Source organism: Stomoxys calcitrans, chromosome 4 (assembly GCF_963082655.1).
Source record: "Stomoxys calcitrans chromosome 4, idStoCalc2.1, whole genome shotgun sequence".
NCBI classification, from domain to species: domain Eukaryota; kingdom Metazoa; phylum Arthropoda; class Insecta; order Diptera; family Muscidae; genus Stomoxys; species Stomoxys calcitrans.
This window is the reverse complement of record NC_081555.1, coordinates 25,692,946-25,720,825: the sequence shown is the minus strand read 5'-3', so window position 1 is coordinate 25,720,825 and position 27,880 is coordinate 25,692,946. Positions and strand designations below refer to the sequence as shown.

At 37.2% G+C, this 27,880-nt stretch overlaps 3 protein-coding genes across 3 annotated transcripts; 2 read left to right on the top strand and 1 right to left on the bottom strand.

The window, feature by feature from the left end:
* Positions 1–1,124: 1,124 nt before the first annotated feature.
* Positions 1,125–9,210, top strand: LOC106090524 (leucine-zipper-like transcriptional regulator 1 homolog). Its single transcript, XM_013256750.2, has 9 exons — positions 1,125–1,349; positions 1,471–1,855; positions 1,915–2,223; positions 2,292–2,406; positions 2,531–2,694; positions 2,759–3,580; positions 3,643–3,821; positions 3,896–4,074; positions 8,162–9,210. The coding sequence occupies exons 1-9, from the start codon at positions 1,289–1,291 to the stop codon at positions 8,564–8,566; spliced, it is 2,619 nt and encodes an 872-aa protein (XP_013112204.2). The 5' UTR covers positions 1,125–1,288; the 3' UTR covers positions 8,567–9,210.
* Positions 9,211–13,125: 3,915 nt separating this feature from the next.
* Positions 13,126–14,542, bottom strand: LOC106090522 (uncharacterized). Its single transcript, XM_013256749.2, has 2 exons — positions 14,400–14,542; positions 13,126–13,640 (listed from the first exon to the last, which is right to left on the bottom strand). Exons 1-2 carry the CDS (start codon positions 14,442–14,444, stop codon positions 13,344–13,346), a joined length of 342 nt encoding a protein of 113 aa, XP_013112203.2. The 5' UTR covers positions 14,445–14,542; the 3' UTR covers positions 13,126–13,343.
* A 999-nt stretch (positions 14,543–15,541) lies between these two features.
* LOC106090520 (uncharacterized) lies at positions 15,542–26,997 on the top strand. Its single transcript, XM_013256747.2, has 15 exons — positions 15,542–15,622; positions 15,687–16,155; positions 16,252–16,363; positions 16,434–16,551; positions 16,621–16,826; positions 16,893–17,073; positions 17,151–17,325; positions 20,635–20,768; positions 20,913–21,128; positions 21,657–21,831; positions 21,896–22,074; positions 22,141–22,410; positions 26,287–26,430; positions 26,532–26,752; positions 26,830–26,997. The coding sequence occupies exons 1-15, from the start codon at positions 15,581–15,583 to the stop codon at positions 26,924–26,926; spliced, it is 2,739 nt and encodes a 912-aa protein (XP_013112201.2). The 5' UTR covers positions 15,542–15,580; the 3' UTR covers positions 26,927–26,997.
* Positions 26,998–27,880: the final 883 nt, after the last annotated feature.

Here is a 27,880-nt window from a genome sequence, read left to right as displayed (position 1 = left end):
TGAACAAAAGCTCATTTTTTATGGCTACAAATTGTTAAAGTTGTGAGAAATCTGTTTAAATCATAAAGTTGTAAAAAAAAATTAATTTGGAGTAGCTTTCATTCAACTGACAACAAAAACAGCTGATTTCTTTAAGCTTTTGTCAGAAGGGAAAGAGCACCGCTCTAATCGAGAACATAACAGCGCTATTTTGAAAAGTGATTTTCATTTGTTAGTTTCATTCGCATCACACTATGTGTGCAACTTTAACTATTGCCAAATTTGACATGTCATAAGACAAGAACATGAAGTGTGATGGCACCTTAAAGTTGGCATTCATCTAATGCCAACTTTTTAAAACAGCAACTCCGAGAGTTGAACGCAAGATATATTCATTAACAGGTAGTGGCAGTTGCCCAACAACAAAATTTTGAGTGCACTATCTGTCAAAATTAGTGATTAGAGCAACTCTGATTTTACGTATGTAACTAGTTCGTACCAGTTTTCGATGTTTGTGTGTTATGGTTCTTAACTATTGGGTTGCCCAAAAAGTAATTGCGGATTTTTTAAAAGAAAGTAAATGCATTTTTAATAAATCTTAGAATGAACTTTAATCAAATATACTTTTTTTACACTTTTTTTTAAAGCAAGCTAAAAGTTACAGCTGATAACTGACAGAAGAAAGAATGCAATTACAGAGTCACAAGCTGTGAAAAAATTTGTCAACGCCGACTAAATGAAAAATCCGCAATTACTTTTTGGGCAACCCAATATAATACACACACACAACCAAAACTCGTTGACAGATAGTGGACTTCGCGAGAAAAAATTTTACTCAGCTGTTTATGGTACTCTACCTGGTAATTATGTCATGGTTGTACCATGGTACCGACGTAAATTTTATCAGTGTTTTGCGTTTTTGAAACTTTCGTGGGCGACACAACGGACCTAAGTTCCCTGAGTGAAGCTGATAGTGAATGAGGCTGTTAGACGCGTGCCTTTATATACCCGAAGTTTAAAAACCATAACAGCAGCAAACTTAGTTTATAAAATAATTATTTTGACGTTTATGCTTTTGTACGGCGAATTCAAACTGAATTGACATATAAAATTCGCTCAGCTGGGTTGATGCGGCCACCTGATAAATACGCCTTGGTTCATTGTATTTTCAATAGGACGTTGGTTGGTATAGCAAATTAATGTTGGAATAACAGAAAAAAAATAGGAAAATAAATAAATAACAGACAACTAGCCTAAGCTAAGTGTTTGGATCACTTGATAGTGTTGTGCTCTAATTTATGAAAATTTCATGCTAAAGGCTATTTTAGGGTCGGATTCGACCACGGAATCTTCCCAGGAGGAAAGGGCCAGTAAGTAGAAGAATTTTTGCATGTAAATGCAAAAATGATAAAAAGCCAGACATCATTAATTTGCTTTCATTTAATCAACATTTTTGTTTATTTTGCTTAATTTCGTTTTTTTCCTTATTAGCTAACGCTGCCGCATCGAGCAGCAGACATAGTGGTGGCTCGAGCTGTCGCTCGATATCCTCCAGTGCGGTTTTGAGTAATTCCTCATCGAGCTACGATTACGGTACACCACCTGGTGTATGTATGGCATGCGAAGCTGACAAATATCAACAACAATCCCATCATCAACATCATACTGAAGGAGAACGTAAAAGTCGTCGCAGCAGAATGTCACATTCCAGTTCAAGTATGCGTGGTACATCATCACGTGGCTGTTTAGCCAATAGCTCGAAATCAGTGTCCCCCGGCAGCTATAGCTGTAATGCACTTAATGTGGATTTCAGTACTTACACAGCGACTCATCAATGGTCCAAAATGTTGGAATGTGCTGAGTTTGTGGGAGCCAAGTAAGTTGATTGCAACTATACCTGTAGGTCTCCTACATTGCTTTTATTTTGTTCTATAGGCGCTCCAAGCACACTGTGGTCGCCTACAAGGATGCCATGTATGTTTTTGGCGGTGACAATGGCAAAACCATGCTCAATGACCTCATACGTTTTGGCATAAAAGACAAATCATGGGGTCGTGCTTGTGCCACTGGTACACCTCCAGCTCCACGCTATCATCATTCTGCTGTGGTCTTTGGAAATTCTATGTTTATTTTCGGTGGATATACTGGCGATATTCACAGCAACTCGAATCTCACCAATAAAAATGATTTATTCGAATATGAATTTCAACGGGCCATGTGGGTGGAATGGAAATTTTCTGGAAGGTATGTTTGTAGGATGGAATAGCATGTATGATGAACTAGTTGTGTAATAATTTTTTCTAATTTTAAAGAATTCCTGTTGCCCGTTCAGCTCATGGAGCTGCTGTTTATGATAACAAAATGTGGATATATGCTGGCTATGATGGCAATGCCCGTTTAAATGACATGTGGACATTAAATTTGACGGTATATTAGAAAGTTAATTAAAATTTTGTCGTAGATGGCTTGGAAACCCTAAAACCATAACTTGGAATTTCCCGTACCCAGATTGAATTAATTAATCTATCTATTGACCTATTGTCTTTTTTAGGGAGAAAATCATCAATGGGAGGAAATAGAACAAAAAGGAGATCGACCCCCTACCTGTTGCAATTTTCCTGTAGCAGTCGCCCGTGACTGCATGTACGTTTTCTCGGGCCAGAGTGGCATGCAAATCACCAATTCCTTGTTCGAGTTTAATTTTAAAGCCAGAACGTAAGTGAAACTGTGTGTTGATTGACCGCATGATGTAAAATTTAAAAATTTAATTACTTTCCAGTTGGCGTCGCATTGGCAACGAAAATGTTTTACGTGGTGTTACATCTCAGCCACCTTCACGGCGCTACGGTCATACCATGGTCCATCATGATCGATTTCTTTATGTTTTTGGTGGCTCTGCTGATTCTACTCTGCCAAATGATTTGCATTACTATGACTTGGACACCCAAGTTTGGTCTATTATTCAGCCAGAGCCTAATTCGGATATACCTTCGGGGCGAGTGTTCCATGCTAGTGCAGTTATAAGTGATGCTATGTATATATTTGGCGGCACTGTTGACAATAGTGTGCGTCGAGGCGATACCTATCGTTTTCAATTCTCCAGTTATCCCAAATGTACTTTGCGTGATGATTATGGCAAATTTTTCAACGAAAAACAATTCTGTGATATACAGTTTGTCTTGGGTCCCGAAGAAATCAAGATTATGGCCCATATAGCTTTTGTGGCTGCGAGATCCAAATATTTGCGAACCAAAATATTAGCTGCTCGTGATGCACGGCAACAGCAAATGGAGAAAGTCTTTGGTTCGGGCATAGAAGTGCGTACCTGTTCTTCGGGGCCCAATCAAGAGCCAGTGTTGGAGGTGCGCTTGCCCAATGCTAATCCCGAAGCATTTGAGATTATCTTGAATTACATCTACACGGATCGCATTGATCTCAAGGAGTCCTATAATAAAAATATTATCATATTAATAACAGACATCTATCAATTGGCAGGGCTTTTTCTAATGCCTCGCCTGGCTCATGGTTGTATACAGTACCTAGATTTTAAAATCAATAAAAATAATGTTTTGGAAGCGCTATACAATGCAGATAGGAAGAAGTAAGTCCCAAATGAAGCTAATGTCATTAAAAGCTCTTACATAAATTTTTATACATTTTTAGAATACAAATTGTCAAGGATCATTGCATGCAATTTCTGGTTAAAGAGGAAAACTTCACCGATGTTGTTATGTCCAATGAGTTTAGTGATTTGGAAAAACCTTTGCTGGTGGAAATAATACGCAAAAAATTAAGTCCCAACAAGTCGGTGGCAACCGATTCCAATGCAGATAAGAATGTGGGTATGTATATAAAAACTAATGTAAATTATGAAAACCCTGTTGAATTTGTTATGACTTTTTTTCTTATTTTCTAGGCACCACTCTGGAAAGTGATATGGCTGTATTTTTGGAATCCACTGGCAAAGATTTTTGTGATATAAATCTGGTATTAGATGGCCAGGTTATAGCAGCCCACAAGTCAGTACTATCGGCTAGAACACAATATTTCCAGGGCATGTTCAGATCATTCATGCCGCCAGATAACACAGTAAATGTAAGTCGCTAATAGTTACAATAATTTTTGATGCCAATCAACCCATGACCTATATATAGCTCCCATATAGAATAAACTAACCTTTCCCAAACTGTACTTAAACTTCCATTTCCTAGAAAATGGTGCAAAAACTACCATTTTTAAAGGAAAAGGTACCAAAATTGCCCTTTTCCGAAGAACAGGCTATTAAAAGTTTTTAAAAAGGAAATTATACTAATAATTCCCTTTTACTTACTAAAAGTATCCTTTGCCAAAGTTAAGGGTACTAAAAAAACTGTACCAAAGGAAATGATACTAAAACAAACCTTTACCAAAATAAAGAATACTAAAACTAACCCTTTGCCAAAAAAAAGTGTATAATAGCCTTTTCCCAAAGGAAGGGTATAAAAACCTTTTCCCAAGGGAATGGTATTAAAAGTACACTTTTCCAAAGGAAGGGGTATTAAAATTAGCCTATCCAAAAGGAAATAGCATCAAATGTACCGTTTCCCAAAGAAAAAGGTATTAAAAGTACCCTTTCCCAAAGGAAAGGGTGTTGGAAGTACCCTTTGGTATAAAAAGTACCCCTTCTCAAGGTAAAGGTTATTAAAAGTACTCTTTTCTAAAAGAAAAGTGTATTAAAAGAACATTCTCCCAAAGAAAAGGGTATTGGAAGTACCTCTGTCCCAAACGAAGGTGTACTGAAACAACCCTTTCTTAAAGAAAAGGGGACTAAAGCAAACCTTTCTCAGTGGAAAGGGTACTAAAACAAATATTTCTTAAAGGAAAGGGTACGAAAACAAGCCTTTTTCAAAGGAAAGGGTACAAAAACTAGCCTTTATCAAAGGAAAATGTACTAAAAAAACTTTTTCCCAAAGCAAATTTTTTAAGGTTTTCTAAATCTAACCTCTCTCAAAGTAAAGAATACTTAAGCCACAGTTTCTCAATAGAAAGGGTACTAAAACTAAACTTTCTAAAAAACCGTGTGCTAAAACTACACTTTAGCAAAGAACAGGGTACTAAAACTACACTTAAGCAAAGAACAGTGTACTAAATCTACCCTTTCCATAAGTAGACTGATCTAAAACTACACTATCTCAAAGGAAAGTGCACTAAAGCTACCCTTTCTCAAAGGAAAGTGCACTAAAGCTACCCTTTCTCAAAGGCAAGAGTACTAAAGCTACCCTATCTCAAAGGAAAGTGCACTTAAACTACCCTTTCTCAAAGGAAAGTGTACTAAAACTACCCTTTCTCAAAGGAAAATGTACTAAAAGTACCTTTCTCGATGGTAAGTGTACTAAAACTACCCTTTCTCAAAGAAAAGTGTAGTAAAACCGCCCTTTCTTAAAGAAAAGTGTACTAAAACCACCCTTTCCCAAAGGAAATTGTACTAAAATTACCTTTTCTAAAAGAAAGTGTACTAAAACTACCCTTTACCAATTGTTAGTATATTAAAACTTCCCTTTCTCAAAGGAAAGTGTACTAAAACTACCCTTTCTCAAAGGAAAGTGTACTAAAACTAGCTTTTATCAGAGGAATGTGTACTAAAACAACCCTTTCCCAAAGGTAAGTGTACTAAAACTACCCTTTCTCAAAGGAAAGTGTACTAAAACTACCCTTTCTCAAAGGAAAGTGTACTAAAACTACCCTTTCACAAAGGAATGTGTACTAAACTGACCTTTCTTAAATGAAAGTGTTCTAAAACTACATTTTCTCAAATGAACATTTACTAAAACTACCCTTTCTCAGAGGGAAATATACTAAAACTACCCTTTCTCTAAGGAAAGTGTAATAAAATTACCTTTTCTCAAAGAAAAGTGCACTAAACCTACCCTTTCTCAAAGGAAATTGTAATAAAACTACCCTTTCTCAAAAAAAAGTGAAATAAAACTGGCCTTTCTTAAAGGAAAGTGTACTAAAACCGACTTTTCTCAAATAAAAATTTACTAAAACTACCCTTTCTCAAAGGAAAATGTACTAAAACTACCTTTTTTTTCAAAGAAAAGAGTACTAAAACTGCGCTTTCTCAAAGGAAAGTGTACTAAAACAACCCTATCTCAAAGGTAAGGGTACTAAAACAATCCTTTCCTTGAGGAAAGGTTAAAAAACCATAAGGAAAGGGTACTAAAACTACCTTAAGGTACTAAAGTTACTCTTTCTTCAAAGTAAATGGAACTTAAACTTCCCTTTCTTGAAGGAAAAGGCACTAAAATTGCCCTTTCTCAAAGGAAAGGATACCAACACTACCCTTTCTCAATGGAAAGGGTACTAAAACTAGTCTTTCTCAAAGGAAAGTTTACAAAATTACTACTTTTCAAAGGGAAAGGGAACTAAAACTACACTATCCCAAAGGAAAGGGAACTAAAACTACACTTTCTCAAAGGAAAGGGGGGTAAAAATACACTTTCCCAAAGGAACGTTTACTACAACTACTCTTTCTCTAAGGAAAGGGCACTAAAACAAGCCTTTCCATTAAGAAAGATTACCAATACTTCCCTTGCCATTAGGAAACTGTACTAAGACTAGCCTTTCCATTAGGAAAGGGTACTTTAACTATCCTTTCCATTATTAAAGAGTACTAAAACTACCCTTTCCATAAGGAAATAGTACTTAAACTGCCATTTTTAATCGGAAGGGTTACTGAAGGGTTAATTGAGTAGTTTTTTAACTTATGTTCTTATGCATAGTGTGATTATTTTTAGGCCCGATGGCTTCGCATTGCATGAAATGAAACCTTTTCCATAAGGAAAGGGTATTAAAACTATGCTTTCAATAAGGAAATGGTACTAAATCTTCCCTTTCTTTAAGGGAAGGGTACTTAAACTGCTTTTCCTCGAAGGAAGGAGTACTAAAACTACCCTTTCTTTTTAATTAAAAGGTTACTAAAACTTACCTTTCCATTATGAAACGTTACTAAAACTACCCTTCTATTATGATATGGTACTAAAATTACACTTTCCAATAGGAAAGGGTACTAAAACTACACTTTCCATAAAGAAAGATTACCATAACTTCCCTCTCCATTAGGAAAGGCTACTAAAACTTTATACTTCCATTATGAAAGGGTACTAAAACTGGCGTTTTACAAAGAAAAGGGTAATAAAATTACACTTTCAATTTTGAAAGGCACTAAAACTACCCTTTCCTTGACTTCAACTGCTTTTTCTTAAAGGAAAGAATACTAAGACTACCCTACTACACTTTCCCAATTAAAAGGGTACTAAAACTACACTTTTCCAATTTAAAGGGTACTAAAATTATCCTTTCCATAAAGAAATATTACCAAAACATCCCTTTCCATAAAGTAATATTATCAAAACATCCCTTTCCATTAAGAAACGGTACTAAAACTAACCTTTCTATTATGAAACAGTACTAAAACTAACCTTTCTATTATGAAACAGTACTAAAACCACCCTTTCCATTATGAAACAGTACTAAAACTACCCTTTCCATTATGAAACGGAACTAAAACTACCCTTTCCATCAGGAAAAGGCTTTTCCATAAAGTAATATTATCAAAACATCCCTTTCCATTAAGAAACGGTACTAAAACTAACCTTTCTATTATGAAACAGTACTAAAACTACCCTTTCTATTATGAAACAGTACTAAAACTACCCTTTTCATTATGAAACAGTACTAAAACTACCTATTCCATCAGGAAAAGGTACTAAAACTACCCTTTTCATAAGGAAGGAGTACTAAAACAACCCTTTTCGTTATAAAATGGTATTAAAACTGCCCTTTTCATTAGGAGTGGGCACTTAAACTACCCTTCCATAATCAAAGGGTACTAAAACTAACCTTTCTCAAAGAAAAGGTTATTAAAACTACCCTTCCTTAAATGAAAGGGTACAAAAATTAACCTCTTTCAAAACAACCCTTCCCTAATACTACGCTTATCCCTAGGAAAGTGTGCGGTAACTACCCTTTCCCAAAGGAAGGGGTTCTAACCCTACACTTTTACAAGGCAATGGGTAAACTACCCTTTCCAATAAAGGTCTTATTAAATACTCACTTCTATGGAAAACTATCCCTCCCCTATATTTCCTTTTTTATCGCTCACCTTTGAATTTCATTAATTTTCTTCTCTCTTTCCTTTCAGATTTCAATTGGCGACATTTTGCCATCCGTCGAAGCCTTCCAATCACTGTTGCGTTATATTTACTATGGCGAAACCAAACTACCACCCCAAGATGCCCTATATCTATTCCAAGCACCACATTTTTATGGTCTATCCAACAATCGTTTACATTCGTTTTGCAAATATTCCCTAGAGCATAATATAACCTATGAGAATGTCCTACAGACCCTAGAGGCTTCAGATTATACGAAAATTTTCGACATCAAGGAACATGCATTGAAATTAATCGTTAAGGATTTCGCACGAGTGGCAAGGCTACCGAAGATTGATTGTCTCTCTCGTGAATTGCTGCTGGAAATTATACGTGCGGTAGCAGATTCACATGGTGAATTTCTAACACGTATTAGTATTAATACAGATATCTGAAAATTGGTGTTATTACAGCCAGCTTTACGTTTCCTATTGGCTTGGCTGCAAAAGGGCAACAATGCTGCCTGACACCGTAATAGCATCTAAGTAATGAAAAGTGTAATGCAACTCGAATCATAGAATTATGTAAATGTGTGTGTTTCGGTGTTTATGTTCTATTCAAAACGATTGTTATCGCATTATAGTTTTTTTTGTAGGTATATATGCACTATGCAATCATGGATATCTATTCTCCTATATGACAACATATATGAATGTGATTGCCTTTTGTAATGCACCACTATTACTTTGTATTCTAAAAGTTTAACACTTTCAAGTCCTACTCGTTTCCTGATTTACCATATACCTATCATAGTTATTATTATTTGTGTATTTTTACATTTACCTGTGTACATACATATACTACGTTGTCGTCCCTATCTTAGAAACAAAGGGCATACAAAACGCTTTAAGCATGTTTTTGATGTCCCATATACAAACCCCTTGTGTTAAATTATGTGTGTTGTAATAAAATTTATGTACTACCTTTAACAAAACACTCCTTTTATTTTATATTAAATATGAAATTAAGAGATTGCAAAATAAATAAAAAAAAAAGTAAAAGAAGCTGAAAAGAAATACGCTATGATTGTAAAAGAAAATATGTGTGATCTTTTTCTCATTTAGAGGGAGTGCTAAAACTACCAAACTATGTTGGGACCAATGTAGACTAATGGCTCGATTATGATAATCCACCCATAACCATTGCCATAAACGCAAAGGAAGACTATGCTAAAAGTTCAGATAAAAATTCGATAGAAATTGTTCTTTCCAGAGGCTTAATACATCCATTTAGAATATCTTGTTTTTATGAAAGCTCTATCTTCAATGGGCCTATTTGGCTCATGGATAGTCCCAACCCGACATACACTACTAAGAAATAAATAAAAGAAAAGATGAACGTACAAATCGCCCTATCGCCAAGGTATTATTTGACTGTATTTCCCATTATTATACCCAACGCCTTGGTATTTATTGGATAAATACTCAGTAAGTACCTTTTTGGGGTATTGTGGCACCCCTCTAAACCTTTTTAGAGGGGTGCCAAAACGCACTGTTTCAAATTTCATCAAAATCGGCTGAAAAATGTTCCTTTCATAGGCTCATTACACAATATCGGGAGATCGGTATATATGGCAGCTATATCCAAATATGGTCCGATCTGTACCACATTTGATAGGAATGGGAATGGGGTCTACCAGTGCCAAAATTCATCGAATTCGGGTAATAAATGGATCTTTTATGGCCTCAATACCCTATATCGGAAGATCGGGTGGTCGGTCTAAAGGCAGCTATATCTAAATATAGTCCGATCTGAACCGCACTTCACAGAAAAGAATAGGTGTCTACCAGAACTCACTGTTCTAAATATCATCGAAATCGGATGAAAAATTACCAAATAATTGCCTGAAGACTGTAAGTCTGGATATCGGTCTATATAACGGCTATATAAAGGGTGATTTTTTTGAGGTTAGGATTTTCATGCATTAGTATTTGACAGATCACGTGGGATTTCAGACATGGTGTCAAAGAGAAAGATGCTCAGTATGCTTTGACATTTCATCATGAATAGACTTACTAACGAGCAACGCTTGCAAATCATTGAATTTTATTACCAAAATCAGTGTTCGGTTCGAAATGTGTTCATTCACCGTAACGTTGCGTCCAACAGCATCTTTGAAAAAATACGGTCCAATGATTCCACCAGCGTACAAACCACACCAAACAGTGCATTTTTCGGGATGCATGGGCAGTTCTTGAACGGCTACTGGTTGCTCTTCACTCCAAATGCGGCAATTTTGCTTATTTACGTAGCCATTCAACCAGAAATGAGCCTCATCGCTGAACAAAATTTGTCAAAATTTGAACACATTTCGAACCGAACACTGATTTTGGTAATAAAATTCAATGATTTGCAAGCGTTGCTCGTTAGTAAGTCTATTCATGATGAAATGTCAAAGCATACTGAGCATCTTTCTCTTTGACACCATGTCTGAAATCCCACGTGATCTGTCAAATACTAATGCATGAAAATCCTAACCTCAAAAAAATCACCCTTTATAACTAAAATCCGATTTTATGAGATCAGAAGGTCAGGTTTATTTTTTGAAAAATGTTTTTATACACAAGATATAAATAAATAAATATCCAGCTTTTGGGTATTTATTGGGTTGCCCAAAAAGTAATTGCGGATTTAAAAAAAAAAAATAAATGCATTTTTAATAAAACCTAGAATGAACTTTAATCAAATATACTTTTTTTCTAAAGCAAGCTAAAAGTAACAGCTGATAACTGACAGAAGAAAAAATGCAATTACAGAGTCACAAGCTGTGAAAAAATTTGTCAACGCCGACTATATGAAAAATCCACAATAACTTTTTGGGCAACCCAATATAATTTTATAGTAAGGGTTACCCTATTATTTAGAGTAAAGGTGGTTGTTGTAGCAGTGTTATACACCGAGGCGGCAGCCCTTGCCGATGAAGAAGGGTTTTCTAACAGAGTTTTCGCTCATACTATTCCATTGAATACCCCTAGACCGACGAGCGTGTTGGGATTGTGGATAAAGCACTTGAAGCAATGTAACTACGACGCCGGTGAATGATCCGAGAAGTTGCGCCCGATTATTAAAACTACAGTTTATCGAGGATCCTAGGAGGGGACACAAAACCAGACATGAACCATCTTAGGGGCGTGTTATGGAAAACAATTAGGGATTTTGTAAGTGACACGGAATTACTGACTTAGATTTTCTTTTTATACCCTCCTTCATAGGAGGGGGTGCATATAATACCTCGAAATATGCGTCTAAGACCCATTTTTTAAGTCGATCTAGCCAAGTCCGTCCGTCTGTCGAATGTACGCTAAATTTCGCAGTAGTAAAGCTAGGTGCTTGACAACTTGCACAAATACTTCTTATTAGTGTAGATCGGTTGGGATTGTAAATGGGCCAAATCGGTCCATGTTTTGATATAGCTGCCATATATACCGATCTTGGATCTTGACTTCTTGAGCCATTAGAGGGAGTAATTCTCATCCAATTTGGCTGAAATTTTGCACGAAGTGTTTAGTTATGACTTGCAACAACTGTGCGAAGTATTGTTCATCGATCTATAATCTGATACAGCTGCCATATATACCGATCTTGGATCTTGACTTCTTGAGCCAATAGAGGGCGCACTGCTGAAAATTTTATGATGGTCTCGCCAGGATTTTAACCGAGGCGTTCGGCGTCATAGGCGGCTATGCTAACCATTCAGCTACGGTGGCCATAACCCTGGTCTTAATGGGGCCAGATCATCCGATAGGAATGTCCTCGTTGTTCTGGAGCTCTCGAAAACCTCCAATACATGCCATGCTTTTTGAGGACATCTCTAACAATTGGAATTTAGAGATAAGAAGGCACAGCCCCGTAGAATGAAACAGAGATTTGCCCAAGTCGGGGTGATATCCCCGACACTGTTTAAACTCTACATCTACTCTATTTCACACTCTCCAGACGGCATTGAGATCGTATCATATGCGGACAATTGTACAATCATGGATTGGGGCCTGCATGTGGTTAAACCGCTACCTAGCCGATCTTGGTATTTATTTCACTGCCAAAAAGTTCTTACAGTAGAATGTAATTAACGAAGGCGTAACTATCCCAAAATATCAAATTTGAAACCCTTATTAATCATCAGCCCATGTCACTCCATTTGTTACAAGGTCCTTAAATCCCTTGCCAACAGCACTTGGGATGCTCCAGACACAGGAAAACTATGAACACCACACAGGTTAGTACCTTAAGCTACGATCTTTACGGTGTTCATAGTTATCATGAGAAGCTCAGCTTGAAGCTACTGGGCGCTTTAACAGGTTGCGGATAGTGCAATGCTCCATACAGAGTAGCTGCAACTAACGTCGCGGACAACCAGCGGCGTCGATGGATAGTCTCAGTGAGAGGTCGGATGGTAGTGGCTCCTGCTTAAATATTATCAATCACTTGCCAACAGCACTTAGGATGCTCCAGGCACAGGAAAACTATGAACACCACACGGGTTAGTATCTAAGCTTCGATCTTTACGGTGTTCATAGTTATCATGAGAAGCTCAGCTTGGAGCTACTGGGTGCTTTAACAGGTTGCGGATAGTGCAATGCTCCATACAGAGTAGCTGCAAATATTGTCGCGGACAACCAACGGCGTCGATGGATAGTCTCAGTGAGAGGTCGGATGGCACCGGCTCCTGCTTGAATACTAATTGCCTATAATACTCGATGGCAAAGCGAGTTATTAGCGCCTTTAAATAACCAATTGGTATCACGTGCCTTTGGCGATTGCTCCTGAAATGAGCTTGGTCACTTATAGGAGCTTAGTTTGTACGTACCGGATTGACCCGACGAAGTCCTTTAGCGGCTTGGACTGCCGACTCAGTGTACAACACACTGCTACATCAACAACTCTTTTTATCTGTGAAACGGCATGAGAGCTGATCTGTCCGTGGGAAAGTCAAATGAAAATTTAAAACGGAACATTACATTTTAAAAAAATATGTATGTATTTAAATGCATAAGTTCATTTCTTTTTAATCTCAGACTACTATAGACTTACAAGAACGGTGTTTAAATGTACACTGTCTGGCAGCAATAGTTAACAGCAGTTGTATGTAACAGCAAAAGTCTTATCTCTCTATGGAATATGACACTGAGGGCTGCCTTGTATGTACTAGTTGATTAGACTCCACAATATTCTTTACTCTCCCATTTCTTCGGGATTTTTTGACATTTTCCCCGTTTCTAGTTTCATTAAATGTACAGATTGTTCCAAACATTTGATTTGCTCATCTAATGATTGCTGTCGTAGGCGTAGATTCAAATTGTATGGCCTTAGCATTTGTGCCGCTTCCTGTATGTCATCCAGTGATTCCAAAAGGTCCATTATTTTATTATAAGAATCACCAAAGTCTTCGGAAGTGTTAGGATCTATGCACTCTTCAAATTCTGATAATTGTTTGTATATACTGTTGACTCGATTATTTATACTTTCTACCTGAAATGAAAAGATAAGAAAAAAAAATAAAGAATGTTGAACAGGTGACGTATGGTGTAGTTGATGGTCAAAGGGGGCACATATCTTACAAATTAGCATTAAAACTAGGAAATTCTACAACGAAGGCGTAGTAGTTGTTGTGGTTGGGGTAGTATGTTGTTGTTGTTGTAGTAGCAGTGTGTGGTACACTGAGGCGGCAGCCCTTGCCGATGAAGGAATTCATCGGGTCAATCCGGTACGTACAATCGGCTGCCATGGGATTGCCATGTTGTATGGATTGTAGTAGTATGTTGTACTATGAGGCGGCAGCTCTTACGGAAGGAGGACGTTATCGTATCAATCCGGTATGTAAAACCTGCTGTCATGCGATTGCGAGTAGTAAGTGTCTCAAGTTCTCGTGAAAAAATGTATTTTCTCTTGCTCGAGCCTTTCCAGGTTTCAGTAGCAGGTTCACTCTTTTCACTTTCCAGACACAGGGACCTATAAGTGCGCTCAGAGACATATTGACGACTTTGGTTAGATACTCGATTCCCGGTAAACCCATATTTTTCGGTGGGCCCATTTTTAGTGGGGATTGAATTGATTCGTTTGAAAGTTCAGCTTTGCCACCACACCCTGGATATATTTGTAAATTAACTATCCTCATCAGTCCAAACAAATTTTGGAATTCATTATGGGCATATACCACTGGATTTATTAATAAATTTATGTAGTTCCAAGCAAATGCCAAAGCAAATGTACAAATTTAACGATAATTACCAATTTTATATGATCCTCTGTCACAGTCTCCTTGTAATCGTTCATATTTTCTCGAATTTCCTTCGAACAACTTCAAATTTTCAGACTAATTCCAATTTGTTTATAGTTAAAATTTGAATTTTGGAATTTGCCTTTGTCGTAAACAGCTGTTTAAGTTTCAATGTTGTCAATAGAACAAATTCACAACTTTCATCTTTCATATATGTCATGAGGAAATGTAATTCGAGCAATGGTACATTTACACAAGGTGATACAATATGTAACAAGTGAGCAAAATGAAATAACTTATATACCCTACACCATCACTGTGGTACAGGGTTTTATAATTAGAGATAAAGAGAGATAGACCCATTGATAAGTATGCCCATCGATTCAGAATCACTTTCTGATTAAATTTAGCTCTGTCCGTTTGCCTGTCTGTCCATGTTAATTTGTGAACAAAGTATAGGTCGCAATTTTCAACCAATCATCTTCAAATTTGGCACAGGCATTTTTTAGCCAAGAGACGAAGCCTATTAAAATTAGAAAACGCGGTTGAGATTTGGATATAGCTCCCATATATATAATTATTCGATTTGGACTAATATTGTTATAATGTGGTCATTTGGGACCGATTCCGATTGCCATTAATGTATTTCGCCCGATTTCCACTTCTAAAGCCAATGCAAGCGTTTTTATTGAGCAATCTTGCCAAAATTTGGCACAACGCTTTGCTCGATAACTACCACTATATCTAATAAGTGTGGTTGAAATCGGTTCAGATTTAAATATAGCTCCCACATATATGTTCGTCAGATTTTGGGTAATTTGCAATAATGTTGTCATTTGCCAACAGTAGTTATTATAATAACTCATTTCTTTGTATGTGTGTTGGCAAAACGTCGATCAGCTTTATGACAAGATGGAGGTTGCACCATATGATTTCTGGTTGTTGTTTAAATGAGACCATCTTTAATTGTAACGCTACGCTGACATATGACTACAGTTTTTATTTATTAGTGCATGGTAACCCTGCAACTTGCCCAGTCGCACATCACTTTACAACGTGTATAGCCCCCATTAGAAAACAAGGGTTTACATTTGTCAGAACAGCTGATTGGACTGTTATTGAATTTTAAGCGCCTCAAATGAAAGAATTAAACAATAATTCAATTTTATTTAATAGAGAAAAAAACTAAAGCATGCAATATTTGGCCGCCTTAAAGGCTAACATAGGAGCCGAAGTAAGTCTGTTTTGAGTTGCAATGTTAAAGTGTGTTTAATCTCGGTTCTCCGTTTTATGTGTAGATCGTTGCTCGCGATTTTGTTCAAGAGCTGGTTTTGGCTTCCCTACAAACTGGTGATCTTAATTTGGATTTGGCTTGTAGTTTTGTAAACAATTCTTTGCTGGCCATTGGCATACAAGGACAAATAACCCCTGAACAAGTGGAAGAAGCAAATGAAGGTCGCTCTAATTACCAATGGCCAGCGGAACAATTACAAATCTATAGCTTTCCCTATAATAAATTTGAATTTGCCCGAGTGGAAAAGTTTTTGCAGGATTTATGCAAAGAAGTTGATAAGCAAAACGATGATTATATTGAAACTTTGGATGCAGAAGATAATAATGATGAAGGGGCAGAAGGTAGCGATAACTTGTCTCCCTTGGAGCTACTAATGCACATGATGGCTGTTTGGTGTAGTGTTTACAAACATTTGCTTAAGGAGAATACCTGGGGAACGGCACAGATGTTTGAAGAACCTCTGGCCAGGATAAGTAAGTATTGTGCAACAAGGAGATAGCCCTTAAACCTTGGATAGCCTTACTACAGCATATTCAAACTTTACGCCCAATTATTTTTGTTTCTCCTAGATGTTTGCCTATTGGAGGGCATTCATAAGTTACGCAAAAAGTATCGTTCTGTGTTTCCTGTGCTGGACAACATTTGCAGTCGGCTATATCTAAGTGCAATGCAGGGATTAAGGTAATCTTAGTAAAGCTAAGCACAATCAAAACTTAAGTTGATTTTATTATTCTCCAATATCCTGTGGCAGATATAAACAATCAAATGATAAAATATTCTCACAACTGCTTGAACTCATGTGTGAAGATTTGGATTTTTTTAAAGAAAATGAAATCATGGAATTCTTTTATGAAGTATGCAGCTTAGAGGTAGGTGGGTTTAACAATTTTTCTTTATATTAAAATTCTATACAATCCTTTTGTATATGTCTATTTCAGTATTGGCCTTCTATACTCAAATTATATGAACATTTGCAAAAAATGCTCAACGAACTTGAGGGAACAAGTTTGAAAATTTTAACAAACGTACTAATACATGAGAAAATGCTAAAAGTCTACTTTACGGTTATGGTTAGCCGGCGGTCATCTAGGTATGATGTCAAACAACAAGAGGGAGTGCTAAAATTATTGCAAATTTTGCAAGGGTATGAACTACCTAATTTTTGTTTCTTTTAACAAAATCTACCATAAAATTTTGTTTTTATTAACAGCAAGCTTTTGACATTGGATTGCTTCTCACATGTGTTTATTGAAGCTATTTTGAATTTGGTATTGTCTCCTAAAACCAACATATCGATCTTGGCTAGCAATGTCTACTTGGCCCTAATGCAGCGTAGAGTAACGGACAATTTGATTTTAATGCATATACTCGAATTTTATTTGGATCATGTGGTAAGGCTTAAGGGCACTTTTTTTTAAATTTTATTAGTCTTTAATTTATTATAACATGTTTTTCGTTAACTCTTCAGACTTCAGTACTTAACTTTAAGGAATTTGTTATGCGATTCTATAAAAATTTCCCTTATATAGCTAACATTGCTCATTTAATAGAACTTGCTTCGAACAATGAGTATTCGTATGATTTACATTGTCTAAGCTCTCACATAGCAGTTACAATTGTGGAACTTATATTCGAGTTAGAGGGTAAGTAAAACGATGAGTACTAAAATTAAAAATTTTTCAATATTTCAAGCAGCTAACTAGTTCTTATCCTAGATGATGTATGCTTCAAATGGCAACCGTTGGTTGGAAGCTATTTAGGGTAGGCACTCTGCGTAAAGGATTTAATTCTAAAAAATTTGGTTGATGTTAATAGCTTGCTATATGTCTTTCGGTCGCTTAGGACTACGGGCGACACCGTGTGAAGGGCATGTGGGGAAGATGATCAGACTTGGGAACATTTGCTATGCCCGGCTTCACAGAATTCCACGAAATATTTTCGGAGATGCTCTTCGGACTAAGAGCGCACAACATGCCTATTACTGGCTCAGGTTATTGTTGTTGTTGCTGTAGTAGTGTATTGTACACTGCGGCGGCAGCCCTTGCCTATGAAGGACTTCATTGGGGCTGCCATGGGTTTGTGTCGTTGTTATAGTAGCAGTGTGTTGTACACTGAGGCGGCAGCCCTTGCTGATGAAGGAATCCATTGAGTCAATCCGGTACGTACAACCGACTGCCATGAGGTTGACTGGCTTAGGTGTATGTTCATAATCAAAGCTCATAGCTCACCCCTACAAAAAACTTTAAAAAAATACCAAAAATGTATGCTCTGATGGACTTAAACACCGTCAACTAGGATTCTTAAAAAAGCTAAATGTTTCAATATATCTATCTTATCTATGACCATGCACGAGTCGATTAGAAGATCTGACCACAGATAAAGTTTACAATCTAGCCAAAGCCCCAGGCTTTCTGTTTCAAAGCTGAGATTACCCTCTTAGCTGCTTCGGATTCTACTGGTCCGAGCCGAAGTTGAGATCAATCCCGGATCACACCCCGTATTGTATGTTGTTGTTGTTGTTGTAGGAGTATGTTGTACACTGAGGCGGCAGCCCTTGTCGATGAAGGACTCCATCGGGTCAATCCGGTACGTACAACCGGCTGCCATGGGATTGCCGTATTGTATGTAGCGGGCAGATACGCTAATCATTGATCAAATGTACCAAAGAAGAAGGGTGTTAACACTGCGGAAGGAGTTATAATTGTTCTAGTCTTACCACAGCCAGAGTCTGGAATCACTGAGGCGGCAGCTCTTGACGATGAAGAACTCCATCGGGTCAATCCGGTACATACAACCGGCTGCCATGGGATTGTTGTTCTATTTTTCGTCTGCTTGATTCTTTTGAGTGTCAAGATCCATGAACTCTGCGACTAAGATGGGGTGCATGCAGAGGGATCTGGGTGTGAGTCAAGTGTGTCTGGCTGGACAGTTAAACATGTGAGGTGTATCGTGTTGTCCCTGGTCACAATGGGGACATACATCTTGCACGTCGGCATCAATCCTTGCCCTGTAGGAGTCGAGGCGACTGCATCTGCCGGAACCTAATTGAGGCAGAACTACTCTGGTTTGCCGGAGGAGGCCAATTTCTTCAGGTGAATTGGGAGACGGGAGAAATTGACCTCCCCCGGTAAACCGGAGTAGTTCTGGCTCAATTACGTTCCAGCTTATTCAGCCGCCTCAACTCCTACAGAGCAAGTATTGATTCCGACGTGCAAGATGTGTGTCCCGATTGTAATTTTTGTAGGCGCATGCTGTTCAAAGCAATCCGAAGGTAGAAACACCAAGATCAGCTAACTCACCCGTAGCCTCAACAACAGCTCCATTTGGCACTTATGTAAAATAGCGTTAACCTCTGTTCAGTCTGCCACATCCGGTCAAGGTCAAGGTCAGCAAATTGTAATAAATGTAACTGGTGGTGCCACATACCGAAAGCCTACAATTGCTCAGGCCTCAGCAGCAAGAACGACTGGGATAGAAAGTACAGCTCCGTTACCTTCACCTCTGTTACAAAGTCAAGCGCAACAACCACCAAATGACGGCAGATTCCAACAAAGCCCACGACAAGATCAACAACGACAGCACTCAACAAATATTCAGCCGGCAATGCACCCGCCTCACAGAGATCTTTAGCAAACCCCATCGAAAAGACAACTGCATACGTGCACCGTTTGCCAAAGGGTTGCTTTCCACTCCACCTCGGTCAAATGTAATAAACTGCAATGGTTGGTGCCACATCTGCAAGAGAAATAACTGCTCTGCCCTGAGAAGCTATATAAACTGAAGCTTAACAGCATGTTGCACTCCTAGCGTTGCAAACATGGCGTTGTTGTAGCCACATTTGGCCGTGGGGAGATTTTGATCATTGGTTATTTAAAGGCTCTCAGTATCTATGCCGCCCGGCCTCTCACTGAGACTCATCGCTCGATACCGCTGATTGTCCGCGACTGCTGTTGCCCCGTATGGAGCGGTCCATCATCCGCAACTCCGGTAGCACGCAGCTGAGATAAATAGGTTGAGTTTGTCCCTCAGGTATTTGACTCTCAATTCGCCTAGATGTTTGAGCATTAGCATTGATATTTTGTCAGGGTGCATAGACTAAATTTCCCATGAACATTCCATTAAGGAACAGGGCATACTTCTTTCACATCAATGTGTGCAGTACGATTAAAGTTTTTTTAGCTCAATTATTAGGGTCCTCCTTTTTTATCTCGAAGTTTTAACATGGCAGGATACCTCACTATTGTTGTTGTTGTAGCAGTAAATTGTACACTGAGGCGGCAGCCCTTGCCGATGAAGGACTCCATCGGGTCAATCCGGTACGTGCAACCGGCTGCTATGGGATTGCCTCACAATTGTAGCCAGCATAAGTAATAGTCTCCAGTGTCCTAGTGGGCGAGGTCCTCCTATGCCAAGACAACATGTTCTCTGAACTTATTGTATGGTCTTAACGCTGAAATTTTTCTCCAAAGCAGTCCACCATACTATTGAGGCGTTAGTAAGTCTTGTTCTAATCACGCTTCTGAAGTAGACTATCCTCGGATTCAGGCCCTATTTCGAGCCTATTATGGTGGTCACCCAAAGGAGTGGCGATAAAATGCCCCCTGTGGCTTGCCCTTTGCCACATTCTCCCTTATATTTATGTCGTGGGAGCCGAAATTTATCCACCTGTTTCTTAGCATTTACCCAGTCTCTAAGGACCCGGTCTTCCCCGTTACTGGTCTAAGGATTGGATCAATGTGTCGGTCCACACATTGTTAAACGCCCCTTCGATGTCAATGCAAACCGCCAATTAGTACGTCTTGGCATCGAATGTTAATAACTATAGCTTAGAAATTGTCCACGACCAATCTACCTCGGTATTGGCAACTACAAAACAAACCTCAACAGTTTTGTGCTAAAATTGTTTGTATGATAACATGAAGTGAGTTAAATACATTTGTTGTTCTTTCTAGAATCTCCCATGGATAAAGTTGAACCCATGCTACTAGTGCTGCCAGAGATGCTTGATTGCGTGGATAATCAACAGTGCATTGGAATAGTATGGGGTCTATTCAAGCATGTGCCATTGGAAGGTCTCAAACAACAGGTTAGTAATGTATTTTTAAGACAGTAACTGTTGGAAAAGTAGGCAGCCAATCTTTGCATCAAAGTTAGCTGAGACTTGAACCATAGTTGATTGTCTGAAGGTTTTACTTTGTTTTTATTTCATTAATAACTATTTCATTTTCAGACCCTGGATCATTTAATTCATTATGGCTTAAAGATATTCGAATGCGTGGAAAATAAATTTGAATATTCATTGCTAATGAATATCTTCATCAATTTACATCACTGCATACAGATCACAAATAATTGGGAACAGTTGGAGTTATTAAGCGATACGCTCGCAATTAAATTTGATAAATTGATGAGCATATTAAGGAGAAACAGGGACGATAACAGAAATGTAAGTGCTATATGTAATAACCTACAAACATGCCATGAAGCAGGGACAAACTCCTTACATTTCAATGAGTACTGTCCGATTATATAGCCATGTCCGAACGGCGTGCCTCAGTGCGACACATCCTTGGGGAGAAGTTTTAACACGGCTGTTATAGCATTTTTTTCAAATGGCACAGTATCTCATAAATGTCGCCAGCATTAGGAGGGGATAACCATCGCAGAAAATTTTGTTCGGTTGCTCCCGCCAGGATTTAAACAGAGGCGTACGACTTTATTGGCGTGTATGTTAACCTCTGCGCCACAGCGTGGCCACATATGTAATAACTAATAGGAGCTTTACATAGTTGGCCACAGATAAGGTCAAGGAATACTTGCAAGTGGGTTGGTGAGCACAAGCAGAATCTATGGTGGGAATATTACGAAAACTGCAACACAAACTCCAATAAACTAGTCTGCAATCGCTATCAGACATTTCACATCTTGAAAATCTTGAAACTTTTGATTCAATGATTTGATGTTTTTTTTTCAGGATCTACCCCTACACTTTTATCGCGATTTGGATGGTATTCTAAAGCGCTTTAATATACTTATGAAAACTAAATATGATCTTATTGAATTTCCCATGGGCGTTATAAAATCATTGCAACAATATGTTCTAATGGAAGATGCCTTGCTGCCTCCAAAAACACAAGATTCATTCATGGGTAAACATTTTATGTAGTGTTCAACATTTTATGCTTAACTCTGAAGATCGTTGTTTTTTTTTAGATATTTATGCCTTGGAAATTTGTGTATCCGGTTTTTTAAAAGTTTTAAGGCGAGAAAATCCTGAATACCTAACCACTTCAAATAGTTTCACCAAAGCCTTGGAGTTGTCTAAATATTTGGAGAAGTGTTTAAAGAATATTAAAGATTTTGTGAAAATTCCTGCCTTTCGTTTGAAAGCTGTAAGAGTTAACTAAAATTCTATTGGAGAAGAGGAAATTTTAGTTTTTTTTTTTGTATATTTGCAGTATATTTGTGGTCTACTAAATTTGTACCAGTACATTCCTATAGCCCTCAGCCAATATCAATTTATAACAAATATTTTAATATCATTGCAACAAATATCGACTGCCGAACTCAACTCAAATGTTGTGCCTAATGAAATCCAATTATCGCATCCAATGCAAACTTTAAAATGGTATCGTGTAATGTTCTTGCATTACATAGAACTGCATAAATATCAGCATGTTGAAATTAAATCCAATATTGTGTGGAAGCTATGTATCAATTATGGCAAGGTAAATGAAAATTTTGAAATGAGTCTAATTTTTTTTTAACATTCTAAGAAAACCTTTTGAATTCGAAAAAATGTTTATCAAAATTTTGTCTATAATATCAGAATCGTGATCTTCTCTCAAATACCATTTATTTAAAACCCATATTGCAAATGGTTTTGAGGGGCGTTTACAGGATGAGGCGTCCCCCAAACACATGGCCCCAAAATTGGTTATCAAATTCGTTTTCTAATCTCAAGTACCTTTCATTTGAGGCACATGGTTGAAATGGTTGAAAAATGTTTACTCTTCGGGGGGTGTTTTGGGGAAGGGGTGATGGTCTTGGTGAGCAAATACGTTCTACTTGGGGTTGTTATGGTGATGGCTGGGGCCAACTGTCCCCTAGACAGTTGGTCTCGAATCTTTATGTCAGATTCGGTCTACTTCCAAATACCCTTCATTTGAGCTCAATTTTTCCATAGTCGGCAAACATGACCGGTTTGGGGGGTGTTTTGGGAGATGGGGCGGCCACTCAGTGACTTAGCTTTGAAAATATATATCAGATTCGGGGTCTACTCTAAAATACCTCTTATTTGAGCCTCATATTGCAATGGTCAGCAAATACTTCCTCTTTGGGTGGTGCTATGGGGATGGGGTGGCCCATAAACACTTTATCCCCAATTTTGATATCAGATTAGTGCTTTACTCTCAAATACTTTTAATTTAAGTCCCATATTGCTATGGTCGTAAATTTGTACCCTTTTGGGGATGTTTTTTTGGAGAGGCGGCCCCCAATCCCTTGGTGCCATATTTGGATATCAGATTCGTATTCTACACTCAAATACCTTTTATTTAAGCCACATATTCCCATAGTCAGTAAATAAGTTCTGTGTGGAGAGTGTTTTGGAGAAGGGATGGACCCCCAGAAACGTGGTACCACATTTGGATATTAGATTCGTATTCTACTCGCAAATACCTTTCATTTGAGTCCCATATTGCCATGGTCGTTAAATATGTCCGATTTAGGAGAGTGGGGTGGTCCCCCCTAACACTTGGTCCGACAATAGGATATCAGATACGTTTTTTATCCTAAATACCTTTCATTTGAGTCCCTTATTGCCGTGATTGGTCTCAATATATGTTTGGTAGGTTTTAGGGTGGGGCGGCGGTACCCCATCCGAAATTTGGATACCAAATTTTTATTTTTAGGGTACTATATGAGAGCACACAAAATTTCGCTTAAATCGCACCACCCACCTTCGAGGTCTGGCGTTTCTGAAAATTAGGGTATGGGGCAAAAATTAGCCTAAATTACCCCATCTAGCGTCAAGTTCTGGCGCTTTTGAAAATTAGGGTAAGGGACAGAGTCCTCCCCCCTTTAAATATCGAAAAATTTAGAAAGAATTTAAAGAGAATCCTTTCAGCACTTTAACCGGCGGTCATGCTAACCTCTGCGCCACGGCGACAGTGGTGTGAGCCGATAAAAAGAGATTCGGCCTACCCTTGGTATCTTAAGTTGATGGTTAGGTCAGATTTTAGTTGGAGTCTTGCAATCAGACTCACTTAGGCATTTTCGTCTATTGTGATGCCACAAGAACTGAGGAAGGAGATGCATTCTAGTTCCTACCTTTCAACCAACCAGATCGCTTTAAAATTCTCAACAACTTGTGAATGTGCGCATCCGCCCATTCAGACAAGTCTTCAAAGAAATGAGAACACCTAAAGCAAAACTTCTGCTGCTTGCAATGTCAAGCCCCAAAGAGATTTCTCTAAAACAGGAAGCGGTTATGGCGTTCGAAGATTTTGCAGGAGAAATTTTTTTAATTTTGTCCTTAGAGGAAATTTCTGCAAATTGTGTCTTAATAGAACATTTTTTAAAAATTTCTTAGAAATTGTGTCTTTTGAGAACATTTTTTAGAAATTTTGTCTTTTGAGAAAATTTAGGGAAATTTTTTAAAAAAATTTGTCTTCTTCAGAAAATTTCTTAAAAAAAAAATGTCTTTGTTGAGATTCCATTGCCGGATATTGTCCGACTTTAGACCATTGTTTATTGCTCACTATTCAAAGTATAGTATAACAAAAAACATTTAAAAGTCAGTTGTTGTTGTTGTAGTAGCAGTGTGTGGTACACTGAGGCGGCAGCCCTTGCCGATGAAGGAATTCATCGGGTCAATCCGGTACATACAACCGGCTGCCATGGGATTGTTTAAAAGTCAGTAAAAGTGTGTTGTTGCTAAAGGCATTTGACTGGTTATCCTGGTCAAATGGATCATTACAATCTAAAGCACTATGATCCATTTGACATCGCCCGCTGATGATATTTTTTGATTGAATCGCGATACGGGATAACCAGTCAAATGCCTTTAGCAACAACACACTTTTGCTGAATTTTAAATGTTTTTATATCCATCACCCTAGGATGGGGTTATACTAGTCATTCCCATTATAACACCTCGAAATATTGTTCTAGGACCCCATAAAGTATATATATTCTTGATCATCTAGATATTCCGAGTCTAACTAGCTATGTCCGTCCGTCCCTCTGTCGAAATCACGATAGGGGTCGAACGCGTTGAACTAGCCGCTTGAAATTTTGCACAGATGCTTCATATTGATGTAGGTCGTTGGGGATTGCAAATGGGCCATATCGGTTCAGATTTGGATATAGCTCCCATATAAACCGATCTCCCGATTTGATTTTTGAGCCCTTACAAGCCCCAATTTTTATCCGATTTTGCTGAAATTTTGCATATAGTGTTCTAGTATGACTCTCAACAATTGCGCAAAGTACGGTTCAATTCGATCTATAACCAGAAATAGCTCCCATATTTTAGCAGAATCCATGGTGGTGGGTTCCCAAGATTCGGTCCGGCCGAACTTAGCACGCTTTTACTTGTTTGCTTTACTATTCTTTGCATAGAAAGCATTAAACAATGGTTTAAAGACGGATTATATCCTGCAATGGAATCTTAAAAAGATTTTAAGGCCGAAAAAAGAGAACGCAAACAGACAAAATTTGTCTTCTTCAGAAAATTTCTTGAAATTTTTTTTTGTGTTTTTCTGAAAATTTCTAAGAAACTTAGTTGTTGGAAATAATTTCTTTGAAATTTTGTTCTTATTTCTTGGAACTTCTGTCTGTAGAGAAACATTTTTAGAAATTTGGTCTTTAAAGAAAATTTCGTAGAAAAATTTCTTGGAAATTTTGTCTTCAGAGGAAATTTCTTGGAAATTTTGTCTTTTTTTGGAAATTTTGTCTTTAGAGATAATTTTTTGGATATTTTGTCTTTAGAAAAAATTTTTTAGAAATTTTGACTTTAGAGAAAATTTCTTAGAAAAATTTCTTGGAAATTTTGTTTTCAGAGGAAATTTCTTGCAAATTTTTGTCTTTAGAGGAAATTTCTTAGAAATGTTGTCTTTAGAGGTAATTTTGTCTTTAGAGAACATTTTTTGGAAATTTCGTCTTTAAAGAAAATTTCTTGGAAATTTCGTCTTTAAAGAAAATTTCTTGGAAATTTCGTCTTTAGAGAAATTTTTTTGGAAATTTCGTCTTTAGAGAAATTTTTTTGGAAATTTCGTCTTTAGAGAAAATTATTTGTATATTTTGTGTTTAGAAAAATTTTTTTAGAAATTTTGTCTTTAGAGAAAATTTTGTAGAAAAATTTCTTAGAAATTTTTGTCTTTAGAGAAAATTTCTTGGAAATTTTGTCTTTAGAGAAAACTTTTTAGAACCCTTGGATTTACAGCAAATTCCTTGGAAATTGTGTCTTAAGAGAAAATTTCTCAGAATTCGTCTTTGAAAAATATTTTATAAGAAATTTTGTTGTTTTGAGAAAATTTCTAAGAAATATTTTGCCTTTAGTTCTCTAACAATTTATCCTATTTTTTTCTCTCATATTGCAGCCCCACAATAAATTCAACGAGGAATTACAGCAACTACTCATTACATTGATCACTTCAAGATTCAATATCTATAAACACATCATTGCTGTGGTGATTTACAACCTTTATAAGCAGCAACCGCCATTGAAGAACGCTGCCATAGTGGTAAGTTAAAAGTATTACCGCCATATCACCGACTTTTAAGACTTACAAATAATGTCAGTACTGTATTTTGTGTTAAATATTTTATTTGCTCTCTGTTTCAGTCGCTTTTGAAGAAACATAAACATTTAATTGATAACGAGGCAAGCGTTGAATCAAGGGACTTATTGAAAATCCACATTGTTCTCCTGGTATTAGAAATTGTCGAAAAGGCTTTGAGTGTGCTCAAAGGCAATAGTCAACAAAATCGTTTGCTGGCCTTAAAGAATTTGAACATTTTTCTAGAAGACACACACCTAAGTGTAGCACAAGCCAAGGATCTAATGTAATGTGAACAAAATGATTACCTCATAAGACAAATTAAATTAAATTTTGTTTTTCTTGTTTTGTTCCTTCTCTTAGATTGGAGCAAATTGCTGTCTTCGATAAATATGCCATAACAAGAGAGGAAACTGAAATATTGCAAAGTTTCAAGACAGATGTGCTGGGCAATCGTTGAAACAACTTATCACTAATGCATTTTTTTACCTATACTATAAAATAATAATATTATTATTATCTTGTTAAGTATTTACATCTTCAAGATGGTTTTTAATTTTTATTTCCTCCCATTGAATTTATGTTTTTATGTTTTTTCGTTTGTTTCCCCCACGTCAGAACTTTGTTTGCTGGCTGATTTATTTCTTTAACGCTTTCTGTGTGTGTGTGTGTGTCCCTCCATAGGGGTGATGGTAATTTAACCCCAGCCAGACAGGTCTCTAAAAACAATTATATTACTTTTCACATTATCATCTAGTTTATCTAAACAAGATAATGTGATAATTCATTTTGTAAAACTAGCATTGCTCTTTTTTCAGTGGTCTTCGTCACACGATTTACGCCCATTTTATGGCAGCCATTAATTTGTATGGGATGGTTATGGGTACTGTGTATGCTCTTTGCTGGTTCATGAATTATGACGTTTAATGAGAAATAAATGTCTAATTTTTATACTCATTTAGAGAGATTATGTACTTAGTAGTATGACAAATGTGTGGAACTTTTCACATTGCGGCCCTAGCTAAAGAAAAAATATTAAAATTATTTTAATAATCCAATTTTACTTTTGGGCGACGGGGTTAATCAGCAAAAGGGGTGAAGGGGAAAATCCTGTTAATAAATATCTAAAGCTAAAATATGTAAGAAAGTTTATTTATGAAAACATTTTTTAAAAAATTAACAAAAAGAACAAATTTTTTAAAAAAAAGTGAAAAAGACAAGATTTCTACAAATGTACTGTAAAAACAAGATTTATGAAAATGTACTGTAACGATAAATTTTTTTAAACATGTACTGTAAATATTAAAAAAATGCCCTAGAATAGGTCAAAGTGGCAGTCTGCCATCAGACTCACTTAGACGTTTTCGTGCATTGTTATACCACAGGAACAGAAGAAAGATGATGCCTTCTAGTT

Excerpts from the sequence above, each read along its gene's own strand:
- LOC106090524 (XM_013256750.2), top strand. The coding sequence starts at position 1,289 with ATGCTAAAGGCTATTTTAGGGTCGGATTCGACCACGGAATCTTCCCAG. Across the intron at positions 1,856-1,914 it reads GCTGAGTTTGTGGGAGCCAA|GCGCTCCAAGCACACTGTGG; the intron begins GTAAGTTGATTG and ends TTTGTTCTATAG. Across the intron at positions 3,581-3,642 it reads TACAATGCAGATAGGAAGAA|AATACAAATTGTCAAGGATC; the intron begins GTAAGTCCCAAA and ends ATACATTTTTAG.
- LOC106090522 (XM_013256749.2), bottom strand. The coding sequence starts at position 14,444 with ATGAACGATTACAAGGAGACTGTGACAGAGGATCATATAAAATTG. Across the intron at positions 13,641-14,399 it reads CAGAGGATCATATAAAATTG|GTAGAAAGTATAAATAATCG; the intron begins GTAATTATCGTT and ends TTTTCATTTCAG.
- LOC106090520 (XM_013256747.2), top strand. The coding sequence starts at position 15,581 with ATGCAATATTTGGCCGCCTTAAAGGCTAACATAGGAGCCGAA. Across the intron at positions 16,156-16,251 it reads AGAACCTCTGGCCAGGATAA|ATGTTTGCCTATTGGAGGGC; the intron begins GTAAGTATTGTG and ends TGTTTCTCCTAG. Across the intron at positions 26,431-26,531 it reads TGAAGAACGCTGCCATAGTG|TCGCTTTTGAAGAAACATAA; the intron begins GTAAGTTAAAAG and ends TCTCTGTTTCAG.